This window comes from Tympanuchus pallidicinctus, unplaced genomic scaffold (genome assembly GCF_026119805.1).
Source record: "Tympanuchus pallidicinctus isolate F22 unplaced genomic scaffold, pur_lepc_1.0 scaffold16, whole genome shotgun sequence".
Lineage (NCBI taxonomy): Eukaryota > Metazoa > Chordata > Aves > Galliformes > Phasianidae > Tympanuchus > Tympanuchus pallidicinctus.
The window spans coordinates 1464927-1491261 of NW_026294679.1; the positions used below are offsets into that span (position 1 = coordinate 1464927).

Sequence of the window (26335 nt, forward strand, 5' to 3'; positions counted from 1 at the left end):
GTAGTCCTTCTAAAAAGTCAGCTTTTCCTCATGAACAAGGAAAAAATACACAGACAAAGAGAGTCCAAACAGCACAATATTTTACCAGACTGAAAAGCACGTCTACTCAACGATAAAACCCCCCCCCAAAAAAAATAAGGTACCAACACCTCCTCCATCAGTCTTGCATTTGTGGCATTACCTCTCCTAACACAGATACCTTCGCTGTGAGAACTGCAGGAGACATTATAAACATGACAAACAAACCAGAGCTCTCTTTAGCAGCTTCCATGACTAATCACTCAACCTTAGTTCTGCCTGTCTGAGCACACACATCTAGATACAGGTCTACAAAACAGACACAGCAGTGTTACTCCTCAGTGACACGTTCACACACGTGTCCAAAATTAGGGAGAAGGAGTTACCTTCACAGTGTATTTAAAGAACACTTGTTTCAGCTTGGTTTCTTAGCTGTATTGAAGTCACAGAGAAAGAAACGCATTTGAGATGTGCCATTCCTTGACAGTGCTGGAGGCTGCTTTGCTCTCCCAGGGAAAAGCACTGTACTTTCAACGTGGCTGGTGCAAAAAAGGCACACACAGCCTGCCTTAGATCCTCTGGGCAATCTGTTTACTGCTCGCTCAAACACAGGATCAATAGAACACGAACTTACCCATTTGGCAGCACACTCAGTTTGGGGAGTTTAATTTCGTGTACTCCTGTTTCACACCCAGATATCTCCAGTTTTCCCACAGGGCTGAGTAGAACCACGTGCTTCTCCTGGCACTGTGATGCTCCCTCCTTGGAAGTCACCTGTTCATAAAACCAAATGATTGTCACTGGGCATGTTCTCACCAAAGAGCATTCATCTCAAGATACGCCGTGCAGTTTTCAAAAGCAATTCGGAAGAGATAAAGAACCATGGAAATAGAATATTTCAAGTTTCTTTGACTACACCTTTAGCTAACTTAGAATGATCCATCCTAAAAAGCCATTAACTCAATCAGTCCCGGAAAAAAAAAGTTAGAAGAGCAGCAACCTTCATAAAAGTCACAGGCAATGGAAGCTTTGTGGCTGGTTCAGCAGTAATGCCTGACATGAAGTGTTCTGACTCCAGTATCAAAAGAACGATCACGACAACAGAGCACAGCCACTGGCTCCCAGCAGCAGCGCTATGCAAATAGCTGCTGAAACACAAACAGAACGTGTCTGCTGGAAAAACATGGAAAAAAAAATCATTCCTTAGTAAAAACAACAATTTTTACTCCCGTTGTTACCAGGCTGACTTTACAGTTACTGATAGGATATGTTTCCAACTCCGTATCATGGATTTTTCAGTATTGTTCAAGACCGCACCAAAAACATTCACATCAAATTCACCGTGGCTTTACCCTCTGAATCTGGAGCTGCTCTAGTTGGAATTGTAAGATTGCTAAGAAAGGACAGAACACATTCATCGCAGTCTCCCAACACCATGTCAGGATCACACCACAATGGGAACATCTCAGAATCACAGAATGGCTTCGGTTGGAAGGGACCTCAAGGACCATGAAGCTCCAACCCCCCACTACAGGCAGGGCCACCAACCTCCACATTTCACAGCAGCCCAGGCTGCCCAGGGCCCCATCCAACCTGGCCTTGTACACCTCTAGGGATGGACGGGGCATCACAGCCTCTCTGGGCAGCTGTTCCAGCACCTCACCACTCTCATAGCAAAGAGCTTCCCCCTGACATCCAACCCAAGTCTTCCCTCCCTCAAGTTAAAACCATCTCCCCTTGTGCTGCTGTCATCCACCCTTTCAAAGAGTTGATTCCTCTCCTGTTTGTACGATTCCTGGTCAACCTGGTGAGGGCAGGAACTGGATATACTCCTCCAACCCAAGCTTCTGTGAAGGTAAGAATGATGCAAACAGACCAAAAGGACCTCTACTGCAAAGAGCAACCAGAAGCTAACCTGACAAACAAACAGCCTGCTTACATTCAGGAAGACCAGCAAGGTTTCTTGAGTTTTAACACCACTTTGATCATATGGCTAACCTGCAATTTACTTCATACTTCCAGAGACAACAGCACAAGCTTATTTTCACTATCATCTGTACAAATGTACAGTCTGAGCAAAAGCTCTGTGAAGTCTGCCCAACCTATGACCAAGTTGCCTTATAAAAAAAAAAGAAAAAAAGATGAGATTACCAGTTCCTACTCCACATTTTGAACCTGTTCAAGCTTTCAAGTTCTGCTTCTTTTACTTTAAGTACTTTAAAACAACATTTCCATTTTTTCCCAGGCAGGGAAAAACTGACTGGCAGCTCTCACACCAATTACACTGAGAAAAGGTTTGCTGATGTTGCAGAGAAATCCACCTTTTGAACCAAGCTCTTCCTTGCTCCATCTCCTTGCTTAAGGAGTGGAAATGGATGAACTTTTGGGGAGCAGCACCTCACTGCAGAAATATTAATAAAAAGAAAAACCAACACACTAGTTCACATATTTGAAAAGCAGCAGCATACATTCTTCACTTTTATTTGTGTGACAGCCCTCAACTAGATGCACTGAACCTCATACTATGTATTCTGTGAATATAACAACTTAGTTATACAAGGACAGCTTTTTCATTATAACAAAACACAGGATGCAGCATGTAACAGAACACTATAAATAACCCTCTGCGTAAAATCCAACTTGAAGTAAGCTTTGTAGATGAAAACCTTGAGTAATCACTACTATGTTCAGCCTTGTTTATCAGATGCACCGGGCAGCAATATTAGAAGTTTTATTTTTATAAACCTGCACAAGGAATCCACATACATATGCAATTGGGTTGGGAGCTTCAAACATGAAGGTCACTGTACAGAAGCAGAGAACAGCATACTTTGTTCAGATGTAAAAGTACCTTTGTACTAATTAAATAATCAGGAAGTAAGGATACACCACTGTAGGCAAAATTGTAATCAAGATTTAAGTTTGTCACAAGTTTGCAGATACAGATAAGCAGACTTGAGATGCTACCAGCTGAAGTCACCCAATGCTTGGGCGTCATTGACTGCTGGCAGCTGGACACACAGCTTGCCCTGCCTGCATGGCTCTGCTGAAGCTGTGAGAATTAGAAATCATCGGCAACTTAAAGCAGAAATGTAATAAGCCTTAATAAAAGTGCCTTCTGTCTACCTCAGCTTCTTTACATAAAGAAATCATCTGAGCCATTTTGATGTGGCAGCACCTGAACTTCACCTCCACGATAATACCTATGGATTTGCGTCCAAGTATCAACATTTAAAGTTTATTAGGTAAAAAACAAAGGAAAACAACGGGACTTTTAGAGATATTTCCCTGTGACCCCCAGAGCTGTATAAATAAAGACGTGCTACACAAGCTCGTATTCTCCTGCATTCAACTGCTAAATGCTCTGAGTAAAACTGGAGGACCGCTGTTAGCCAACAGAATTGAGTCCTTTTTGTCACTAATAACAGATGAGCATCACAAGGTTTCCATAGTAGAAGATTTATCAGTGAGAACATTAGCATGATTTATGAGTTAATGTCCTGTATGAAGGAGCCTCATTTTCCAGGCGTGCTCCTGTGACTGTGCAGCAGTGTGTGCCTCATTGGCCCTATGCTCCTCCAAAGGGTAAGGCCCCTAAATTATGCTGAGCACTATGAGGAAACACTGACATACCACTCAGATTGCTTTTCTAAGGTTCAGATGCTGAGGATTCAAAACAGCAGTGAGTTTCATCTCCTAAACCAGGTGCTACGAACCTAACAGCCAGCACTGGCTTGATGTCTTGCATATAAAGATGTTCACCTCTTACACCTTCCACAGTAATTCTATGTAACAGTCTTGCTGCAGCCAAGGTTTTCAGCACTAAAACATACCTTCAGTTTGATTAAATGCAGATTTAATTTAAATTTGCATTAAGGGCCTTTCACATTACAGTAAATAATTCAAAATTACTTTCTGCATTTAACTGTTCCTGAAGACAAGGAATTCCATCCTAGCCTACAGTCTGGGATCCAAAATCCAACTCCTAACTGTAATGCAGAGCAGATAAAGAGGAGAAAACCCACACAGCGATGCTGAGGATCACCAAAGTTCACAAAATCCATAACGAAGCACTTCCCTTTAGGAGCCAGAACATCACCAACTGGCACCCCCACTGCACCCTGCTTCAGCAGGAATACCTCCCCTCTATCCGAACACAGAGTCCTTGCTACCACCCACATAACTTTCAAAAGAATATTTCTATCAGGCTGTAATACTACAACGCAATAGAAAGCACAGCAGTAACAGCAGAGTGGCAAAGTCCTAGGCTGCAACAAGTGATAATAAGACCAAACACAGCAGCTGTAGACACAGAAGGAAAAAAAAACCAACCCACTCACCTTTAGAAGACCTCAGGCAGACAGGGATCCCCAGCAAGATCTCCTCACCTCCACTGCCAACCCTTAAATGAGGTCTGAGAAGGGGTGGATCCTGGCTCCAGCCATTCTGGTTTTGCAGCTTCATTGCATGCACCTGAGCTTCCCGGGTTGGCCTTGCCTTCCACACAGTGCTCACTCACTGCTTCAGGCCATGACTTTGCATTTCTGCTACTCAAGCTATAGCAAATGGCTGAACTTGAAGCCCTCACAATTTTTGTCTGTCCAGTATTTCTGATAATCAGGGTAGAACTATTCCTCCACTGCTAGACCCAAAGTACCATGTCTTCACATGCACCGTAATTCTATTAATTGAAGAGTAGGAAGGCACTGACTAGTGAGATCTCACAGCTGCCTCCAAGACAAAAACGTGACTCTCAATCCTTTGATTAACTCAGGTGTTAACTGTTCAGCCAAAGTACCTGATAACATAAATACAACCAAGAGAGAAGCTGCATTACAATTACTTGCTTATTTCACCTGCCATTTCCCAAACAAAGAAATAGTCCCACTTCTATTGTTCCTCAAACTGCCACCCTTGCACCTATGAAAATTCTCCTCCCAGTTTTTCCATGCCAAACTCACTGTTATTCATAAACAAAGAACCTACAGAGATGCTCAACAGGTTTCTCATGGAATCTTGCTCTTACACCAGGCTTGATTATAACTACATACTTCTATCATTAAAGATATCTGTCAACACAATTGTCTAAAAGGATCCTGAGCAGTGCTGTACCTACCAGTAGCACAAACCGTCAGTATTTTTAGCTATAAAAACTAATTTTCTTCTCCAAAAAACAATTCCAAGGTACTTTCTCTTGGCACCAACTGATGCTAACACATCCCTCTCCAGGTGCAATGAGCTAGCCTGTTCATTTACTTCCTATTCTCCTTAAATATATCCTAAGGAAGCATCACTTCAATATTGTAACTTTCTTGGCTAGAATGTAAACTATAATTCTCAAGCATCTCCATTGCTGTGACACAGTATCAGTGCCTTACCAAAACAATACCAAGAATTTGTTGAGTCTGAGTGGATGATCAATAGATGCCAGGAAAGTTACTTCTTCATCCTAATTACAGGAAAGAAATAGCAGTTCTGAACGCTTAAATGGGTCTTTACTTTCAGTACTGTAGTGTTCTCGAAGCTGCTTTTTATTGATTCGAGTTCTGAATTAAGATTCAGCAGAAGCTTGAACTATTGGATGGAAATTTGAGGGGCATTCTTCACCGGCACCTGGGAGCTGTGCCACTTTGTGACTTCACTTCAGCCCTGTTGTTACAGTCACGCTTCCTAATCCAGTACATTTACATCCCTCTCATAACAAAATCTTTATTAAATCGTATCAGTGGTGTTTCCCAAGGCACAAACAATCAGGGATCATCATCAGAAATGAGAACTGAGGATGCATCCGTCTCCACCATTACCACCTCCCCAGCAATATGGGCACCAGAACAAGGAGGTGGGCTGGTTACAAACACCTCATCTGCTGCAAGTGTGTGCAAGTGATGTGCCTGCCCTTCAACAAGGAGGTCACCTGGTGGCTGCCAGCACAATCATATCCTCAGCTGAGATTCTGGAAGCTGCTGTTGCCACTCTGTGCTGAGACAAGTGACCGAGGAGAAAAAAAATCTAGTCATTAAGGTGTGCTGTGAAAGTCGCAAAGACAACCCCATGAAATTACAGTTTAGAAACATAATCCATAATGGCCTTTTCAGAAGGGTTTTAATTGCACAAAGCATCTGCCCCCACCCCCGGGCGGCAGAAGCCACCAGCAATGCAGAGCACAGCACCCATCTGGCACAGGCACGCAGTGCTGGCCCACTCAAGAGGTTTCCATTCAATTATAGCTCTCCCCACATCTCCTTCATAGTCTAAAACTTCCTGTATTTGTTTGACTGGTTTCTGCCTGTTTATTTAAAAGGAAATAATCCATTGTATGTCAAGAATATGGGAAAAGTTATATTAATAGTAAAGGCAATGTGCTTTTCTGCACATATACTTCAGCATGGACAGTAATTTTCCAACCCTATGCAGTCAGTCTTGAATGAGAATGTCACTTCTTAAATGCAGTGTTTTACAGAAAAGAAAAACCTAAGCACTGAGGAGAAAAACTACACAGGATGCCTGCAATGAACTCGTGATCAGATTGCAAGTGTAAAAGCCAACTCTTATTAGTATCTGTAGTAAATATCTATATTTTCAACACCCAAATGAGAAGCAGAATTTATGCAATTCTTTTGCTTTTAGTACATTTGAAAATCCAAACTTCTCTAACAGTTGTCTCCTTCTATTGAACTAGTCCAAAGATTTCCAGGTAAGCACAATGCCACAATAAATACTGGGTCCATTTGCCTTTGTCCTTGCTGCAAAAGAAATTAACACCTACACATGAACAAGACTGCAATTCTGATAAAGCTGTTGTGTAAGAGCTGCACTGAAACATCCTGCATTAAAGAAAGCACACATCATCTTGTGCCACGGGAAGCATGGCCAAATTGGCCATTTCCTGGGATATAGCAGATCCCAGCCTTCCAGCAGTGTTTGGTCAGAAGCCTGCTCTGCAACGAGATGGCTGGAGAGCTATGGAGACTAACAGCACTGCTTCCATTGCCTGGTGGAGTAACACACACAAATAAAGAGCAATTCCTCAACAGGAGGATTCACCAAGCTTGGACATATGGAAAAGAAATAGCAGCCTAAGCAAATCCAGGGTTAGTTTAGGGTGATATAAATTTCTTTATATTCCAAAGGCACATAATGAAAATGTTAAGGCACAGAATTAAACTGCACGGTTTGACCATACGCAAGCAGGCACTAAAAATCACTCCCCATCTTCACTTATTAGCAAGTCTGCTCCACGCAAGCCGCTGACAAAACAGAAGGAAATATGTTCATGTGCACAGAGCAACATTTGCTTCCTAAAGCATTTAAAAAGTATTCAACAAGAGCAAACACATAATTCTTTATTAAACAATCAAAGACAGCAAGCGCAAGTTTCTGTTGTCCCATCGTATTATACTACTAATCCTCTTTGGATGGCAATCAAAAGACCCAGAAATGCCAAGCTATAACAGTGGATTTCCAAGCAGTAGTAGCCTCTGGCTCTTTGGCTGAGTCTTCAGTCGCTTGTTTTGGCAGACAGGAGTTACCCTGGTTGTCAGATGGCAAGTTCCCAGTGTGCTTACCAGGGCTACCTCAGACATCTTCATCTTACTTGCAGGACCGCCTCTGACATTGTGGTTTTACTGAAAGAATGGTATTTTATTTGTAATAGAATTAATTCTTCTCTTTTCAAAGAGGAGCTGGGTTACTACTGTTGTATTCTAGGCAATGTTCAGTTACCGCATTTTTCTACTTCATCCATTGTTTGCATGCCAAGCTTTGATTTCAGACATTAGTATCAGCAGACACTTAAACACAAGACCTTAATGGACTGTTTAAACAGGAATTCAGCTGTACTATTTCCTACAAGCACCTACTGAAGCCTTTTCCTGAGTCTCTCCCACTAATAAGTAAACAAGCATGTTTTGTAGCTTCCCCGGCTCTTACTTATGCAGGAAACTTAAATGTTATGAACGTGCAGCAGCCACTGCTGGGACAACAGAGTTTAAAATGTACACACAGCATAGAAGGTTTGTCATTCTGTGTCATTTTAGCAGCAAGCTGAGATGAACACTTGGAAAATGAGTCAAATCGTTACATGCTGCGTATGAGTAACCTATGGAGGCACGGTGTTAATAAACTCTAGACATTAGTGGTTACAGTGGGCTGCCATCCAGATTTCAAGATTGGGTCACGACATCCCTAAGCATCTCAGTGCCAAGAGGGAAAAAAAAGAAAAAAAGTAAAACAACCTGCCTTAAGCTTAAAGGCTATGCTGTTTGAAATGGTGGGCTGCCTAGAGATAAGAGCGAATTGGAGTAGAATTGGGCTGACATGAACATGGAAAAAACAGGACGGGGCCAGAGGTTTCTGCATTAAGCAAATTATATCACAAGTAGCAAAGAGAAGTCATCGCTGTTATGCCCCCTGCCATTGTGGAGTGCCTGTGAACCCCACTGGCAGTCATCCTGTAAGCCATGCTGCTCGGCACTTCCATCCCTTGTGCTCGGTGTATGTCACCACTCCTACCCCTATCCTACTGGTGACCTGCAGATGGATTAAGAGCCTCTTATTTTTAGACTGGGAATCTTATGCCAGAAGATTCAATTAGAAGCACTGGGCAAAGTTACACTTTGTACAGTCATTTACTGTTTTAGCATCAATCACATGCAGTGAAACACTAGAAGTAAAGGAATGCATTGCCCAACAGGCAAAGAAACAGTTATCATAATAAAGAATCAAGATGAAGAATGTGTTCTCTAGAAATTAGAGTCCCCACAATCAGCATCTAGCTGTTACTAGTTTCAGTTTTAACAAGCACACACAAAGGAAAACAACATGCATTTCTCCATATTTCACACAAGTGTTCAGCAACTCAAAAAAATAAGTCAGTATATTAATGAACATTTTACATTCTACTTTTTAATTACCAAAGTACTGACTGAGGACGTGTGCAGATACGCATTTGTGATACAAAGGGTCGTACCTCAAGGTGTTAAAGAAGTACAAAATTTAGCAAGGACAGCACCTGATACACGTGTGCATTTATCCCCCCAAATACTCGAGTGCACTACTGCTACAGGGTTCAGCTGTCTATGTAAATGTATGGCAACTATTCTAACACAAGAGCTTTCCTTATTTAATGCAATGAAACATGCATCAGGTTAATCAGAATTGCAAGCAGACAAAAATGAGAAACTCTAGCAAAACAATGATTTTAATATGAGGTAAAGTTTTGAATTTTATCGCCCACATCCACAAAATTCTTGATCTGCTCCTTCTCACCCTCACCACAGAGCTGAAGTCAGGACCAGCTAAATAAAAGGTAATGCAACTAGGCATAACACAATAAAAGATATTACCTTCACAATGCATTATTGCTGCCAATTATAAGAATCACTTCAACTTAATTTCAAAGGCACAATCACCCTCAACTGTAACAGTCTCTTTTTTAAATTTCAAACAGTATTACATTAAGGCAATAACTCACCTTCCAGCTATAATATCAGTCTCCCTTATTGCAAAAATACATTTCATAAATACTTCTCATCGACAAGTCAAGCTAATTCAGGTTAATTTTATTGTATTTTGGTGCTATCTCGCATTTGTGTGCAATTACCTTTATCATTTTATTGCCGTGCCAGAAAGTAATCAGAACAATTATTTGAAAAAAGGAGGTGTATAAATTCTAAATCACACTTGCTGGCATTTTTGATAAAATAGCAGCTTTATCTCCGAAAGTGGCAGGGACATCGGATAAATCATGCATCAGTCAAGTGGAGCTGACCCCCAAGTGCATTGCACAATATCAGGAGTGCTTCAAAAGAAACTTTCCTACATAATCCATCATTCCCTATAATACCAAAACAGCTATACCTGAAGAGCGGGAGCTGGAGAATAACAACAGAATAAATCTAGGCAATATGAACAAAACCATTAATAGTGCTCCTTTTTAAGCTAAAGGAGAGTCGGGAATCTGAATTGTGTTCAGGAAAAGAATTTCATTGAAATTCTTCAAGTGAGCGGAACAGCTTTAAGCGTAAATGGAACAGCGGTCTGTGTCTTAAGGATCCACTGAAAATACAAATGCGTGTGCAGAAAAAATAAATACTCACAAAAGACACGTCAAAAAGACTCGCACAGAAATAGAGGATTACAGTCTTGACACACAAAGTCTGAATTTTGCTGTCGTTACCAATCTGAGTTCACTTGAGCACAGGTGTTGAACTACGCTGAGCACAGAGAACAAAGCAGAACGTTCAGTAAAAAGAAATAAGTAGCTTACTAAGGTTAAATTTTAAAACTGTAAAATATCCACAGAACAGAACTGTATTTAGAATTCTATGGAATAGAAAAAAAAAAAGCCACAGTGTCACGAGAACACCATAAAAGCAAAAAGTTCCCAAGCAGATGCATTCCTAATGTATGCTCACGCACACAGAATCACTGAGGTTGGAAAAGACCTCCAAGCCCACTTAGTGCAACCATCCACCTCCCACCACCACCTCCCCACATCACCAGGGCCACGTTGCAGCCTTGCTTTCTCAGGCCCAACTTCCATCTCTGGTAAGTGCAATGCAGCTACAGAGCCACGGTACCCAGAGGGATGCAACAGCCATTGAGGAGAGCACCCACACCTGGCTGCAGAACGTGTGAGCTTGTGCCACAAATATACTGTGCAGCTGTACCTCCAGTGAAACTGCAAACTGATCATAAACGTGGAGATAATAAGGAATCATGAGCAACAGTCCGTTCCTACACATACAGAAGAGTGTGAGGATCAGCAGCAGGGAGCTGGGGAGCCTTGGCTGTGCCTGCACAACTCCCTTCAGCCTTCTGCTCCCCATAAAGCACAGGGCTGAGAGTCCATATTTTGCCTCAGACCTTCTGCCATCCAACACATCAAAAAGGGAAAGCCCCCCTAACAGCTAACACCGTACCCTTCCACTTGAAGGGAGAGTGGGAGAACTGAAAAGGTTAGGTAGTATTCATGTTGCTTACCAGCTCTGTCACACCCAGCTTTGAATGAGAGGCAACCAGTGACTATTCCAGATATGTGTGGTGGTTCCTAAGATCATCACACATCTCTCTGCAATTATCCAAGGTACCTGTTACAAGATGCCTCCAACCAACAGGCACACAAGTACAAGCCCACAGAATATTGGGTAAAAAAAAAAGGCAAGACATGAATTTATCTCCCAGAATTTCCTTCCCCAACTGTTCAATTTTAAAGAAACAGAAAACATTTTCTTTTAGTGGGTACAAAGGCATGGCATATGCCAGAATACTGCTTTTCCCAGCCAGTACATGAAGCAAATTAAAAGCACAAGAGATGCCACTATTAAGACGTTTGTAATAGTAATGGAAGCTGCCAGCAGGAATAGTTAGATATGCAAGTTTGATTGAACTAGAAATATTTTCCTGGAGGAGCGTTACTATTGTTACAAAAGTAGTTATTTCACACACAAAAAAGTATTTTCAAAGTTCATTTGAATTATTTGAAGACTAAGGCTGCTGAGTATAAATGCGCCAATGCTGCCTCTCAGCAGGGAAAGTCATTCTGAATTTCCTGATCGCAGTGCTGTCCTGTTTTACTACAAACATTTCCCTACACTTAGACCTTACTGAAGAATTAAAGTCCAAAATTCAGCATGCATCTATTTTTCAATAAATGAGGCATTTATGAGGGGAAGGGAAGCAAACAGCCAACTTAACACAGAAAAGGTAGCACTGTCCTATCAGTTTATGCTCCGAGGAAGATAGATACGTGCTGAGGAAAGGTCCACTGATGCCTGTTACCAACCATGACAGAGCTACAGAGATTTACAGTGCAGCATCAATCTTGTCAACTGGATCCTTAATACTGACTGCTGGACACTGGGGAAAAAAACAAACTATGTTACGTGAATTCTTTCTTAATGCCAGCCCCCTAACACATACCTAAATGTAAGGGTATCTTACAAGGAACTTACTTTCAGAACGCGCCTTGCTGCCATGGTAGATGAATGATGTCTGCCTGTAAGAAAAAAATAATCTTCATCAGAAAATGTAATTAGAGTATCACAGGAAGCACAGTACATCAACATGATTTTTTTTATTTTTATTTGTAGAACTTTGTATCATTTTCTTTAAACAGGCTCTATCTTTTAGTACAAATACCAACAAAGTAAAGGTTACTTATTTAAGTATTCGCTTATGTTTTCAAGCAAACAGGAATGCTGATGCTCATCAGGTCATCTCTTGCTTGTTGTGAGGCAAAAGCAACACCACAACACATTCTTAGCAAGCAAATTTTGATCTTTCCTACAAGAATGCCCTCTAAGACCTGCTATGAACTCAGGAATTATCTGTGCAGGCATTTGGTTCAGAGGCATTTAGTAACATAAACTTCTGTATTTTAGGGAGTTATGTATTTTAAGGAATGAAAGCAAGAGACTTCCATAGTAAGACTTGGGGCTTGAAAGCAAAGCTTGCAAAATACTCAGAAGCACACAGGAAATGTTAATTATTGGAACTGAAATACATCTTTTAAATGTACTATTAACAAAATGGTTCCTCTGCTCTCCCTTTTGAAATACAAGACAACTGTTACTTCCTCAGCATTTCATTTTTCCCCTTCACTTTCTTCTCAGCATCACTACGTTAAAATCACTGTGTCTCCACATAGATCTGCTACAAGAAGACATTTTGGAAATCAAGGCAGCTGTCACAGCTCAGCCAAAATCCACAGGGAGCTCTGGCCTTCAGCCAGGGAACCCAATCCATGAGGTCCCTTCCAACCCAAGCCATCCTCCAATCTATGCCTCAATGCGAGGAGGGAAGCTCAGAGCACCTGAATCTGAGCACTGAAGCACCTGCATCTTTGGGAACCCGAATATGAATACAGGCCACACAGAACTGCATCTAAACACTTTGCCTCACTTGCACCAAGCATCACACAATCACCATTTAACAGTTAATTGGGCATCATGTGCACCCTGTGCTAGAGCAGCCAGGCAGTCAGAAGGCATTCGATACCAGGGAATGGAGGCTGAGGCCTCAAATTAAACCATCGCCAGAAATAAAAGGGAAGGACAACAAAGCAAGAAGGAAGGCTGCAGCCCTACAGTCAGATCCACTTCACCTCAACACATTTTAGACATCCCTCAAGTTTCACTAGAAGTATTTGGTTTTGGTTTTTTTTTTCCTTTTAAGACAGAGACGCTTGGACCCATCTGAAAGTAAGGAGCGGAATTCCCAGTGACACATTTTAACATTTTACATGCTGGACAAGCATGAAAACTTATGAGATAACAAAAAGCTGAAAACTCCTTGGATGATGAGCACAGCAAGGAAGCACAGCTGAGAGCAACGCACTGCTATTTGCCAAGCACCTCTTCCACCACTCATGTATTCACTGAATGCTGCAGCTATTATAAAAGAAATCTAAGTAAACATTTCAGTATAAGCTTGAATAAAACTAAAGCATCAGAAAGTAGAAAAAACATAAAAATCAGTAACTGTGAGGGGATGGATGTCAAATGCAAGCTTTCTCTATCTATTAATCATACCACAAAAGGCAAGGGAATGCAAACTATCCTTCCTGGCAGGCAAGGAGTGCTCATTCTGTGCCAAGCAGCTGTCTCTGGGACAGCATCATTCAGCAAACGTCCCTTTTCAGAAGAAATTTATGGTACTGATTTGCAGCAAAAGTGTTGTCTGCTTATGAAAGAAGCCACATCAAATACAAAAAAATAAACAAGACTTGAAGTTGTTTCAAGCAGCAGCTAATTCCTGCAGTGGCAACAGCAGCTTAATCACTACTGAAGTTCTACACAAAGCACTGATGTTTATCGCAAAATCTCCTCATCATCCCATAAAGATGCTCTCATACTTTAGATGCAAACCACACAGTTGAAGGCAAATCCAGATCAGTTACTGAAATCACCTACAACAGTTTTATGCAACTCCCTTTCAGGTTTCCTCAATGCAATTGATGACACAGCCACCCCTACAACTTCACACCAGGTGTGCCTGCAAACAGCACTTTCTACCTGCTGCACCAGAATGAAAGCCTACTGTAAGCAAACGCAGCTCAGGAGGGCATGGGGTCTGGCAGAGAAACTGGCTGACTTTGAGACTGGACGGTGGCAGGAAGGGATCCAGCTGTAAGGATCCTTACACAAAGACTTACTGAACACTGCAAGCGCCCCGGCTGCACGCTGAGGAGCTCTGCAGAGCAGGAGATGCGCAGGGGAAGCCCCTGGACACACAGACCTGGGGAGCACGGCAGCTGAGAAGGACAAATGAAGCAATTAGCTGGACAGAAGCTGCACGGTGTCCGAGGAGGCCCGATGATTGATGACTGTTCATGACCCATTTCTGCCCCAGGTGGAGCTCTCCAAGTGTCAGCATGGCTGACAGGTGGATCCAACATAGTAAAACCCAAACCACAGGGCCAGGGAGAAGGCCTGCAGCTGTGCTGGGGGAAGCCATACAGGACAGCTCTCCAGCTTCAGAGGGCTGGGGAGTTTTAAAGTATGGCTCCAAAATGCATCTTATCAACCTTTCAACGTGGCTGCCTCGTTACAAGAGGCCAATACATGCACTAACTCATTTCCAAATGTAGCTGAAGGCTCCCCTAAGGCTGATAGGCTAAGAACTCAGAATCTCTCCCGAATGGCACAGGAATGACTTTTCAGACTCAACCATGATCACAGAACATCCTGAGTTGGAAGGGCCCCATAAGGAGCATCAAGTCCAGCTCCTGGCTCCACACAGGACCGCCCTCATTCTGGCTCACGTATCAGAAACCAAGATCCCAGAATCACTGAACCTGCCTTAAAGACTGAGCTCTCACCATCATCCACTTCACCAAGGTGGGTGGTTTCCTCCTCCACCTGCAGAGACTGGACAAACCGAAGGGACTGAATCACGAGCAAGAAATCAAAAAAGGCAAAATCTGTCCCCACCCTCATTGGCTGGCACAGAGCTGCCTGGCTGGGACCAAGGAAGCCCACCTCCCACTGAGCTCCTCCTTTGGTGCCCCAGCAATGGGTGAGCAGCCAGGTCCAGGATGCCCTTAGGCATGGAGAACAAATCCATCAGTGCTGCGTAGGAGCTCCTCTGTAGAAGGACCACCTACAGCACAGGAAACCAACGTATTGTAGACCTATCCTGCAAGCATCCCAAACCTTGAAATACATTAACAGAACGTAAATGTAGAGAACAGTCAGATCATATGTCAAAACTAAGACTCTTTAAAGGCCATGAAGCATTCCAGCCAGATGGTGCTGATGGGTTAGAACACAAGTCCTTGGGATTTCAAGAGTTTTCCCCTTTACTCTCACAGAACTGCAGCCTGCAAAGCACACACAATGGCAGCACAATGACGAGACCTATAAGATTCATAAGAAGTATTTTTCTTAGTTCATCAACTTTTAAATAATAAAGGAAGATTCTCCTTGAAAGAAAAGTCCTAAGGATCCAGAGAACTTAATACTCTTTGGTTTTGGTACTAAAATTTTAAAAGAGCTAATATATCAAGTCAGTATATGAATAAAATTCCATATGAAAACATTTAAAGTACATTAGATTTTTGGTCAAGATGAAAGACTGAAAAAAACTCAAGCAATCTATTCTAATTGGGTTCCCATGGTAACTGTACAATTGGGTTTTTCAGTATAACATCCCAAAGGCCCAATGCACACTTGTAAAATATACTTCAAACAGCCTGAATTGTTTTTACATTACAGCACTCCCAGGAAGATCAATTACTATACATCCCCACCCTAACTATTAGTGGCAGGAGATGTTAACACTATTGGCCATATTAACATAAGTCATGTAAAAACACCACGTATCACCATCATTATATAAAACTAATTACACACTTCAGATTCATCAAACACGTTCTGAGTAATAAACCTATAGTAGTCTTGTCACGAGATCATGTTTACTGAATGTTAGAAATCAACCCCAAATATATGCCAAACCATTTTGCTTCTTATATTGATTTCAAGGATAAACAGAATCAATCATTAATAATTACATTATAAGATGACCCACAGGGTTAATCATATTCTTAGAAACTCTGACTATGGAATCAAATATAGATGCACAAAGACACAACCGTGCAGCATTCACAAGCAGGCTGTATGTATTACCAGTCATAAAACAGGAGGTGCATCCACTAGCACACGACTAATGATCTGGTGAAAATAACAGCACTATTATTCTGCTGTCTTAAAAAAGAAAAGCACAAACATCTATAAAGGAAAGTTAGTCTCTGATTGACCACCTTGCCATGTTGGCTCTCAAATTCCATCTCTGGAAATGCAACGCTGGACTTGGGCACAGCTCACCCTCCAACGGCCCGACCTCAAAGCTGAAAAGCAATGATGCCCCACACCCTCTGCAAACAGGATCCAAAGCCTACCAGTTCAGCTATACTTCCAGGAATAGATAAATAAAAGAAAAGAAAACCTAAGATCAGTTTGAATGAGGCTAATCTTATCTCTCAGCCAACCAACAAGGAATCCTAGCATTTCATGGACAGAAGGAACATCAGCAAATAACCGGAGCTATTTTCATGTAAGGGATTTCCCTTTTTCTCCCCGCCCTTTTCAGGACATTGTATTTAGTCACACTGAACTTCAGCAAAGCAAGACAAAGGGGAAAAAAAGTTGTTTGTGAATTGTTTTTCCACTACTTTTCTACTGTGTTTCCAGTAACAGTCTAAAAACGTCCCACCACCAAAGGCGACCCACGGCTCTCCAAGCAGTTGTGTATTTCATGGGTAATTTTAGATGCAGAACACCCCACCTTGTGATTTTATAAAGCTAAATTGAAAAGTTTTAATTATTTAACTGGGCCTTAAGTTTACTTTAAGTGTTTATTAAAAAGTTTAACTAATTAACAGACCTTCTGCATGCTCAAATATACAAACAACCCAAAATAATTTCACTGTTTGCATTGCACTGACTCATTTAAAGCAGTCAGATAACTAAAATATTATTGGAATGCTAATTATGCAGCTGCAACACTTACAAGACAGCATCAATGCTTGCTCTCTACTAACAAAGAGTAGACCAAAAGCCCATCACTCCAGCATCCCACCTTCACAGAATCACAGAATTGTAGGGGTTGGAAGGGACCTCCAGAGATCATCGAGTCCAACCCCCCTGCCAAAGCAGGTTCCCAACAGCACACAGCAAGCACTTAGTGATTGCTTCACTTGTACACCGTCCCACCCCACAAGATATGGGTTTCAAATCTTCCCAATCAGAAACAGGATTTCTGAATGTGAAAGGAAACTCCCAAAGGTCTCAGTGTTCACCCACTTGCCTTCTGAACCCAAACCTAGCAACCTGATTCCAACACCATCACTCAGCTGCACCCCGTGCAGTGCACACAACTGATCTGAACTGCCACCTGTTGCTCCTTCAGATGCCACTTGTTCCTGTTCTTTAAGAGGCAGAATTATTCTGTCTTCCTTTGACTCAACACTATTGGCCCTCTATCTGTAGGACCAAGATATGTTATTCTGCTTAGAAAGCTGAGAAGAAAAAAAAATAATCATAAACTTTATACCAATAAAATTCCATTTTTGTGAAATTAACCTTAAGTGGAATCTATTCAGATGAAAATACTTCCATATAATTGAAAGTGTTGGGCAGAACTTCAGCTGCAGGTTCAAGTTTAAGAAGCGACTTGAAAACGTACCTGAAATGGTTTCTGTTATTGAATACATCATAACACAAAGTAGCGCATAGTCCTGACACATCAAGATGCTTTTTCACTGTTGATACAAAATAATAAATAAGCAGACTCCTTGAAAAGGATTAGCAAAAAGCATCAAAATCATAGAATCACAGAATGGCCTGGGTTGCAAAGGAGCACAGTGCTCATCCAGCTCCAACCCCTGCTGTGTGCAGGTCACCAACCAGAAGCCCAGGCTGCCCAGAGCCACATCCAGCCTGGCCTTGAATGCCTGCACGGATGGGGCATCCACAGCCTCCTTGGGCAACCTGTGCCAGTGCCTCACCACCCTCTGGCTCAAAAACTTCCTCCTCATATCCAGCATAAACCTCCTATCTCAGTTCAAACCAAAATGGTGACATACCTCAAAAAACTAAATCAAAACAACTGAACTCCAAAGCCACACGAGCTTTATTGGTCTTCAAATATACTCCACTTTTTACAAACAATAGTCTGGAGCATAGGTTATAGTAGGTTACAGTATCAGCACTTTTAAAATTGCATACTATATTTTGGGAAAATATTCCAGTACGGGCTTGATTTGTTTTTATAGTTGCTTGTTTCTCTACCTGTCTGTTGAAATTAATGCTGGCCAAGCACAAGAATGGAAGGAAAAAAGGTAACAGGTTTCTCTTCTGCATTAGGAAGGGTTTGCTCATTATACCTTCATACAAATTAGCAAAGCTGAAGCCCTCACTAGGACACCTCTGCTTTTTTAATTATGGCATTAATGAAAAGATCTGCAAGAACAGCCAAGACACCGAAACCTGTCACTGCCTCAAAGATTTCGAGCCTCCTAAAATTAAAACTTCATTCTACCTTTCCCCATTAGTTACATTCTCTTCACCAGTCCAGATACCTTATGAACACCCAGTAAACTAGAGAATTGCACAATCCGTCAATAAAGTAAGCGTATTTTGAACTACTGTCCATATGACTCAATTTGTCAGTAAAAACTGCCACCAGCGCTGCGCTTGCAGAAAAATGTCCATAAATGCATTATTGCGACTGGCAGATCGATGTCCATAATAAAAACAAATAGATTTAACAAGTGCTTGCTTTTACGAGTCGTGCCATTGGTGGGATGCGCATTTGGCTTCACCCGTCAGCTACGGGGAATGGGTAATACAGGCCAGGTTAGGCACTTGCTGACTTCACCAGTGTTACAAACAGGAAATTATTCCAACGCAGGAAATCTTTACAAGCGTTAGGCCGAAGCCTAATGCCTTCAGGATGTACTTAGAAGTTTCACACGTTCAGAATTCAACATACCGTTCTGTGAAACATAAAATGAGAAGCGTTGCCGTTATTACAAAATGCAAGGCTTTCTGTGGAAAATAAATGCAACTCAGGTCAGCTAAATCCCTAGCAGACAGCTCACTATGTTCTCAGATTGATGTAAACACCACAAAATGCCCAACAACCCAGGACCTGAAGCTTGCTCACCTAAAGTCAATGATTCAGCTCTTACACCACATATAGCACAAGGGCCATCACAGCAGGAGCGAGGCCTCAGTCACCACAAAAGATAATTCCATCCCTTGTATCAGAGATGAAGGGCAGGGCTCACAAGGAAGTTCTGCACTGGTTGCTCGGAACACGGCCAGGTAGAGCAGCTGGAATACTAAGGCTGAATCAGTTGTTCTTGTTGCCCCAAATTCCAACGTGCACGCGGCCATAGACAACAATACTACAAGAACAGCTGTCCATGTCTCCAACATACTCTCCTTTGGATTTTTTACACTACTGTTCCTTCTAATAAAGTTTCCCATCACTGAAGTCAGTTGAAGCAGAATTTCTTCGGCACAGCCTTTCCATCTTATCCACGCAACAAACTTAATACTTTTTCTCCACAAGCCCTTGAATTAGCCATTCAGGGAAACCCCGATAACCTTCCCAAAGGGCATGAGCTTCTCCTTCAGGCTACCATTCCTTTAGTGATGCCATTAACTGATTCTCCACATACGTTAAGCATTAAGCAGTGGTGACAAGTTAATTACAGTTATCAAGAGATAAAGTAGTCACGGTAACACAAGTTGCAATATAACTACAACAGTTTCCTATAGAGCTTCTGTTCAGTTGCTGGTGTAATTGGTGTAATTAACTTGTCATGGATCAGAATGCAGATAGGAACTGCTAAAGCCACCTTGCAAGCTCACATGGGTACATCTTATTTCCTCTGAAGCTTGAGACTTTGGGTGGAGTTGTCCAGATGCGCTATGCTTCTGTTTAAAAACAAAGCAGACAAAACTTTTTACTTGGACATCTCCAATTCTGTCACACAAACTCACAGATCATTCCAAGAATGCAAACTGGGCAAATTCCTGAGAACTGTGCCTCGTTACACACAAGTAGCCTGCACTACAGGGACATGTAGGGGCCTCTGCTTCATAGAAAATAAGCTTCAGAAAGCACCACAGATGTCAACTGTGTATAAAGGAACTTTAAAGATTACACAAACTGGAGAGACAGACCTGTTTGAACCCTGCCCTAAAATGAACACCTGGCATAATAACTTGGGTTTAAAACAAAGCACTGTGCTATCTGTGTTCATGTTCCAAAGCCTAAAACCTCCACGTTTCATACCAGCCCAGGCTGCCCAGGGCCCCATCCAACCTGGCCTTGAACACCTCCAGGGATGGACAGGGCATCACAGCCTCTCTGGGCAGCTGTTCCAGCACCTCACCACTCTCATAGGAAAGAGCTTCCCCCTGACACCCAACCTCAATCTTCCCTCCTTCAACTTAAAGCCATTTCCCCTTGTCCTGTTGTTATCCACCCTTTCAAAGAGTTGATTCCCCTCCTGTTTGTAGGCTCCCTTTAGGTACTGAAGGCTGCAATGAGGTCACCCTGCAGCCATCTTTTTTCCAGGCTGAACAAGCCCAGCTCCCTCAGCCTATCTTCGTAGGGGAGGTGCTGCAGCCCTCTGATCATCCCCTGATCAGGGAGGCAGTGCTGTGTCTCGGCGGATCTCAGTGTTAGAACATGAGCGGGGCAGCGAGGCCACAGCCGCCCCGTGCCCAGATCGCTGCTTCTCGGCTGAAGCGCGGCTCTGCCTGCGCTGAAAAGCGCCAGATGCCAAAACCTTTGCACTAAAGCAACGTTTCCTCCCCAAACGCTACAAGTAGGAAGGGCCGCGGATGCAGGAAGCGAGCCGTCCTCCTCACTCACTGCACACACACAACTTACAGAGACACCGAACTTGCAACGCAGACACGTGCAGCGCTTCCGACCGCTCACCGCCCCCGGCCGCACCGCCGAGCTCTCCCCGCCCCGCTCCCGGCCCGGCCCGACCCGCAGCACCGCCCGCCCGTCCCGGCTCCTCCTCCCACAGCCATGAGGCCGCCATCAGCCGGGCCCAGCGGTCCCGCACAATCTTACAGAGCACACGCGGGGCTCGGAGGGGCGGCGGCAGAGGCAGAGCAGCCCCGGTGAGCGACCTCACCTTGCCCGAACCTCGTGGGCGCTGATCGCCTCCGCGCTCAGCTGCTCCGAGAGCCGGTCTGGGCCTCTTGGTAAACATTCCCCACAACCCCACGGGGGCCGAAAGGAGCTGCTGAGTTCTGGCTGCTGCGGCGAGCTGGGAGCAGAGCGCGAGATTTGCTGCGCTGCCCATTTCGCCATTTAAAGCGTTCCCTCGCCTGTCCTTTGCTTAGTGCCGGGGTGCGGGCGAGCAGCCGGCCCGCTCCGCTCAGTTTGCACGTTTACAAGTTCCGCAAACCCGACTTCTAAAAGGCAGCACGTGGGGAGGAAAGCAGAGCTTTGTTTCGCCTCGCGAAAGGAGCGCTGCTCAAGTTTGCAGCTCTCATTTTCCACCTAAAGATTTTTCTTGCTGTCTGAAACTTACACCTGAGTTACATCAGCAAAAAAATTTTTATAGTGGTGCTGTAGGGATGCAGAAGTTATCACAGAATGGGGAAGTGGAGGAATCCACGTGGGAAATAACAGAGCAGCTTTAAAAAGTCATCACAGAACCCTAGCAATCTATTTTTTTTTTTTTTTTCTTTTCTACAGGAAGTGAGTGCTGCAAATAAAATAGCACTGAGTGAGTGCCTGTGTGTTAAATCTGGCTCTAAAAAATGACAAAGTTTGCTCCAAAATGCAGAAGTTTCTCCAATGCAATTGAAGATACCTTTGGAATAGTTGCACCTGGGGCAGACTTTCAACAAGGCAGTTGTGAGCAGGGGATGTTGAGCAGCCTGTTCGACCATCTTTGCCATCTACATAAGCAAGGTGTTGGCCAAAAATCTCTGCACATCTCAGAGTAACAGTGTACAGTGTTTCCACCCCGTCCTGTTAACTGTGACTTTTATGGACATTGCCATTTAGATATGAGGAGGAAGTTTTTCCCCCAGATGATGGTGAGGCACTGGCACAGGTTACCCAAGGAGGCTGTGGATGCCCCATCCCTGCAGGCATTCAAGGCCAGGCTGGATGTGGCTCTGGGCAGCCTGGGCTGCTGGTTGGTGACCTGCACACAGCAGGGGGTTGGAACTGGATGAGCACTGTGCTCCTTTGCAACCCAGGCCATGCTGTGATTCTATGATTTAGAGCAAGATAGAAGTGATCCTTGTGATCGGTGAAGGATAAATTGCAGTTATTTTGTTTAAGAAAAATAAATTCAAATCTCTTTATATGAGCATTTTCTCAATACCTTTAAGAGGCACAGAAACAATATTTCAGTTAAGGAGAAATGCAGGAAAACCTATTCCATTTTTGCGACAACTTACAAACATATTCATATTTTCTGATTTTTTAAGCATTCAAAATTAATTTCTGTTACCTTTACAGTAACCTTTGCTAGTGAACAGATTACTTAGACTTACTACATAAGCAGTGCTGTATGCTGTCAGGAGAAAATGAAGCTTCCCAGCATCTTTAATGAAGGTCGGATTAACAGTAAATGAAAAGGTATTGCCATGGTGTGCCCCATACAAGTGCAGTGGCTTATGTGAAGACAGTCTCATCTCTAAATGAACAATCTCTTCATTTCAGTAAACTGTGGGCTGGATGGGATACCCAAGGGATAGTTATTATTTTAGAATGCAAATATCAAACTTCTTAAACTTGGATCCTTTATTTTCTTTTTCCCAGATGTTTTACATTCTGGTATTGTGTTTAAAAGGAAGGAGTGTGGAGGTTTGTAATCCAACCATTCTCAAAGTCAGTTTCAGTGGTCCTCCTTGCTATAAGTTGTCATTTCTTTGCCTTCAGGATGCCAACATGAAGGTGAGCACTGCAGGTCAGTCTGTGCTCTTCCAGTTGAGGAGGACCAGGCTATTGACCGGCATGGGCATGGCAGTTGTTAGCACTGACAACAGCACTGCTTGAAGAGAAAACTTAATTAGCACTGAATTCCCTGAAGGACTGCTTCCCAGTAGACTATGAATACGTAATGTCACTGTATAATTAAATACTTACAGATTTATGCAATCTTAAAACATATAGGAGATTCTCGGGCACATCCGCATAGGAGATGTGAGTAGGCCTGAAGTCCCTTTACCTCTGCTCTGTGTATCCGAGCCATGATGGGAAGTGTATGGAGCTGCTTCAAGCCTGAAACTGTGTCCCTGCTATATTCTCCACTTCTGGGGTTGGGTCAAGTGGAGTAAGTCAGGTTGTGCTGGCACCTACCTGATGAGAAGCGAGTGACAGGAGAAAGGGTAAAGCAGGATATCTGCTTGAGTTTCAATTAACAGCGTGAGGTTCATTAATTCCTTCCAGGTATTAGTGAATGTTTACAATTTTAAGTGCTTTGGAAATTTCAGCCTGGTATCTTATCTCTTAAAAATGAACTTATTTTACTTTGAAAATATTATAATGCCAGATTAAAGGGAAACAGTGCTAAACTGAATGAAATCACTCTGTGCTGTTCTGCATTTCTGAAAAGTAGCCACTTCCTGAAACTTTGTGTGGAAGCCTCCAGAAAATGCATATAAATCTTTTCTAACTCCCCTCCCAGGCTGATCTCCTTATTGCCTGAAGCATGAAAATTGATTATCTTTAATATGATTTTGGTTTGCATTATAACAGGTTTGAATAGGGAAGGTATAATGTCCGGACCCTCTTAAAACCAAGCATTTGGGGGTTTGGCAGTGAGTCCACAACTTGTCTGTTTGCAGTAGAAAGAAGCGTAGGAATTGAAACCTCACTGTGTTCTAACCTAATCAAAGTGTCATATTCTTCTGTTAGCAAATGATGTAAGCAGGGTACTCCTGAGCACTTTGCACTCTGCCCCAAGAATTCCAAACATCTTATTCAAATCTCCTCTAATCCCTCAGCTGACCAGATTTTAATCTTTATTATTTTACCGGTATAATTCCAACCACTGAACTTTTGAATTCCCTCCTAGTCTATCCTTTAATGGATAGGAAATTGCTGGGAAGACTATTTCTAATTAGATGTATCACAGGCCAATGACAAGAGTGTCAATAGAAGATATAAACCCCCTTTTTCTGTAGATTCTGGCCTGTTCCTACTGCTTTACTTGGTATATCTTGTAAGGATTCCTTCTTAAATTATCTGTAAGTGCCACTGGTTGTTAATTTTCTTGCTCCAGCAAGAGTCTCCAGCTTCTGCATGACACATCCAGTTCACTAATACTAAAGCTTATGGGGCATGTTTCATAACACCAATATTGTAAGAAGACAAAAGATTTCTAACGTTTTTTGAATCTTGTCATATCATAGAATCACAGTCATAGAATCATACAATGGCCTGGATTGCAAAGGACCACAATGCTCATCCAGCTCCAATCCCCTGCTGTGTGCAGGTCACCAACCAGCAGCCCAGGCTGCCCAGAGCCACATCCAGCCTGGCCTTGAATGCCTGCAGGGATGGGGCATCCACAGCCTCCTTGGGCAACCTGTGCCAGTGCCTCACCACCCTCTGGGGGAAAAACTTCCTCCTCATATCCAACCTAAACCTCCCCTGTCTCAGTTTAAAACCATTCCCTTTTGTCCTATCACTATCCACCCTTGTAAACATTCATGCCCCCTCCTGTCCTAACCCTTTATTCTGCATTCAAGGCATTATCTCTGGGATTCTTCCATGATTTGTTGGTAAGTTTGCTGAATATGGGATACCATTCATGTAAGATGTTGTGTTCAGGTACAAAAAAATGTTTTCCCAAACTAAACCCACTTCTGTCTGCAGTTAAGTTCACAAAGCCCTTCTGGTGTCACCATGTGAATTTTCTTCTAAGTAAACCGAAGCTCAGTCTGATGACAAAAACTTCAGGGTGACAGAAGTTCTGAGATGGAATGGAAAATTTTAAGAAAGGAGATTTTATTAAAGGCCTCAAGATCAGAAAATGTTTGTGTCTGGATTAAATTCCTCCTTAAGGAACAGCCTCTGGAAGCATCCACCTTCAGCAACACCTGCTGGGGAAGAGACTTGGGCACTGGAACTGCCACTGCCCTCCTGTCAGAGTGATGTACAGCCAGGTGGAGGCTCAGAGAACATGTCCTATTGAATACCACTGGCACTATGGACCTCATTTGTAGTTCTTGAATTTTCCCCAGAGGAAATAGTCAGATTTGAACAAAAGCTTAGTATATTTCTGCCTCTGTGTGTCTGTGCCTTACTGAGTCCGAATCTGGCCTGGATCACTGTGCTCGTGACCTCCTGGCTTGAACCTCCTCATCTGTGAATAAGTGCAGTAATTCACCTTTGTATGATTTCACTTCAGTGAGTGAATAAGTGTTGCTTTTCACTTAGTGTAACCTCCAGGAGAAGTATAAAGGCTGAACAAAACCAGAAACTCTGTGATTTTTGTTTGCTGGGATGCTTGCATTTTTCCAACAGCAGGGATGTGTCCTGCAAATGTAAATATGTGTGTGCAAAAAGCATGCTGAATCTGGTTTCAGAATAGGTTTTAGTAATAGAAATCATATCTTCTCCCAGGCTTTTGTTTGCAGCATATTATGAGAGTTTGTCTTTATGTTTTAATTGGTGTGAAATGCTGAGATGTGCACACCTGGGTTGCTGGAAGTGGAGCATGTGTGTGAGTGGGCAAGCATTTCTGGGAACTCTGAAAAGAGTTAAATTTTGATGAAGTGGGATATGAATTCTGGGTTTCTCATGGAGAATGAGAAATGAGGGCTAAGGGTTATGGTAGAGGAAGTGTGTCTTTGTGGGACTCATTCTTCAGTCTGGGTAGGAGCAGGCTGAGCATTTGAAGGACTCTTTGTGGCCAAGTACAGAGACCTGAAAGAATCACTGGTGATAGCAGATCATTTCCTGCAGCAACTGAGCTGATTACAGAACCTTCTTTTTGAATAAAAGAAGAGTATCTTCCTTGCAAAAAATAAAAAATAAATTGGGATGTCTGTGTCTGTGCAGTGTATTTCCACACTTCTTGAAATTTGAGGGAGTTCAGATAAAAATCTGAGGCTTTTAAATCCTCATTGTCATTCAGTTAGTTTGTAGCCACTGCTAATGCAACTTCTTGTCTCCCTCTTCCCCCAAAATGTGATCCAGGCCTATTTCCAGCCTGAAAGCAGAGACCCAACTCTAAAATAACACAACATGAAAAGTAAACTAGAAATCCGGATATATTGAGTGGGAATACAACTAGTTCCTGCGCTGGGAGGGG

The 26335-nt window shown here is 42.8% G+C and overlaps 1 protein-coding gene across 1 annotated transcript in view; it reads right to left on the reverse strand.

The window, feature by feature from the left end:
- Positions 1 to 21355, reverse strand: part of MGMT (O-6-methylguanine-DNA methyltransferase) — a 143131-nt gene extending 121776 nt beyond the window's left edge. Inside the window, exons 1-3 of the mRNA XM_052677386.1 lie at positions 20929 to 21355; positions 11973 to 12016; positions 653 to 792 (exon numbers count right to left, since the gene is read on the reverse strand). Coding sequence (XP_052533346.1) covers positions 653 to 792; positions 11973 to 12016; positions 20929 to 21355 — 611 coding nt within the window. The remainder of the gene's footprint in view (positions 1 to 652; positions 793 to 11972; positions 12017 to 20928) is intronic.
- Between the last annotated feature and the right edge of the window lie 4980 nt (positions 21356 to 26335).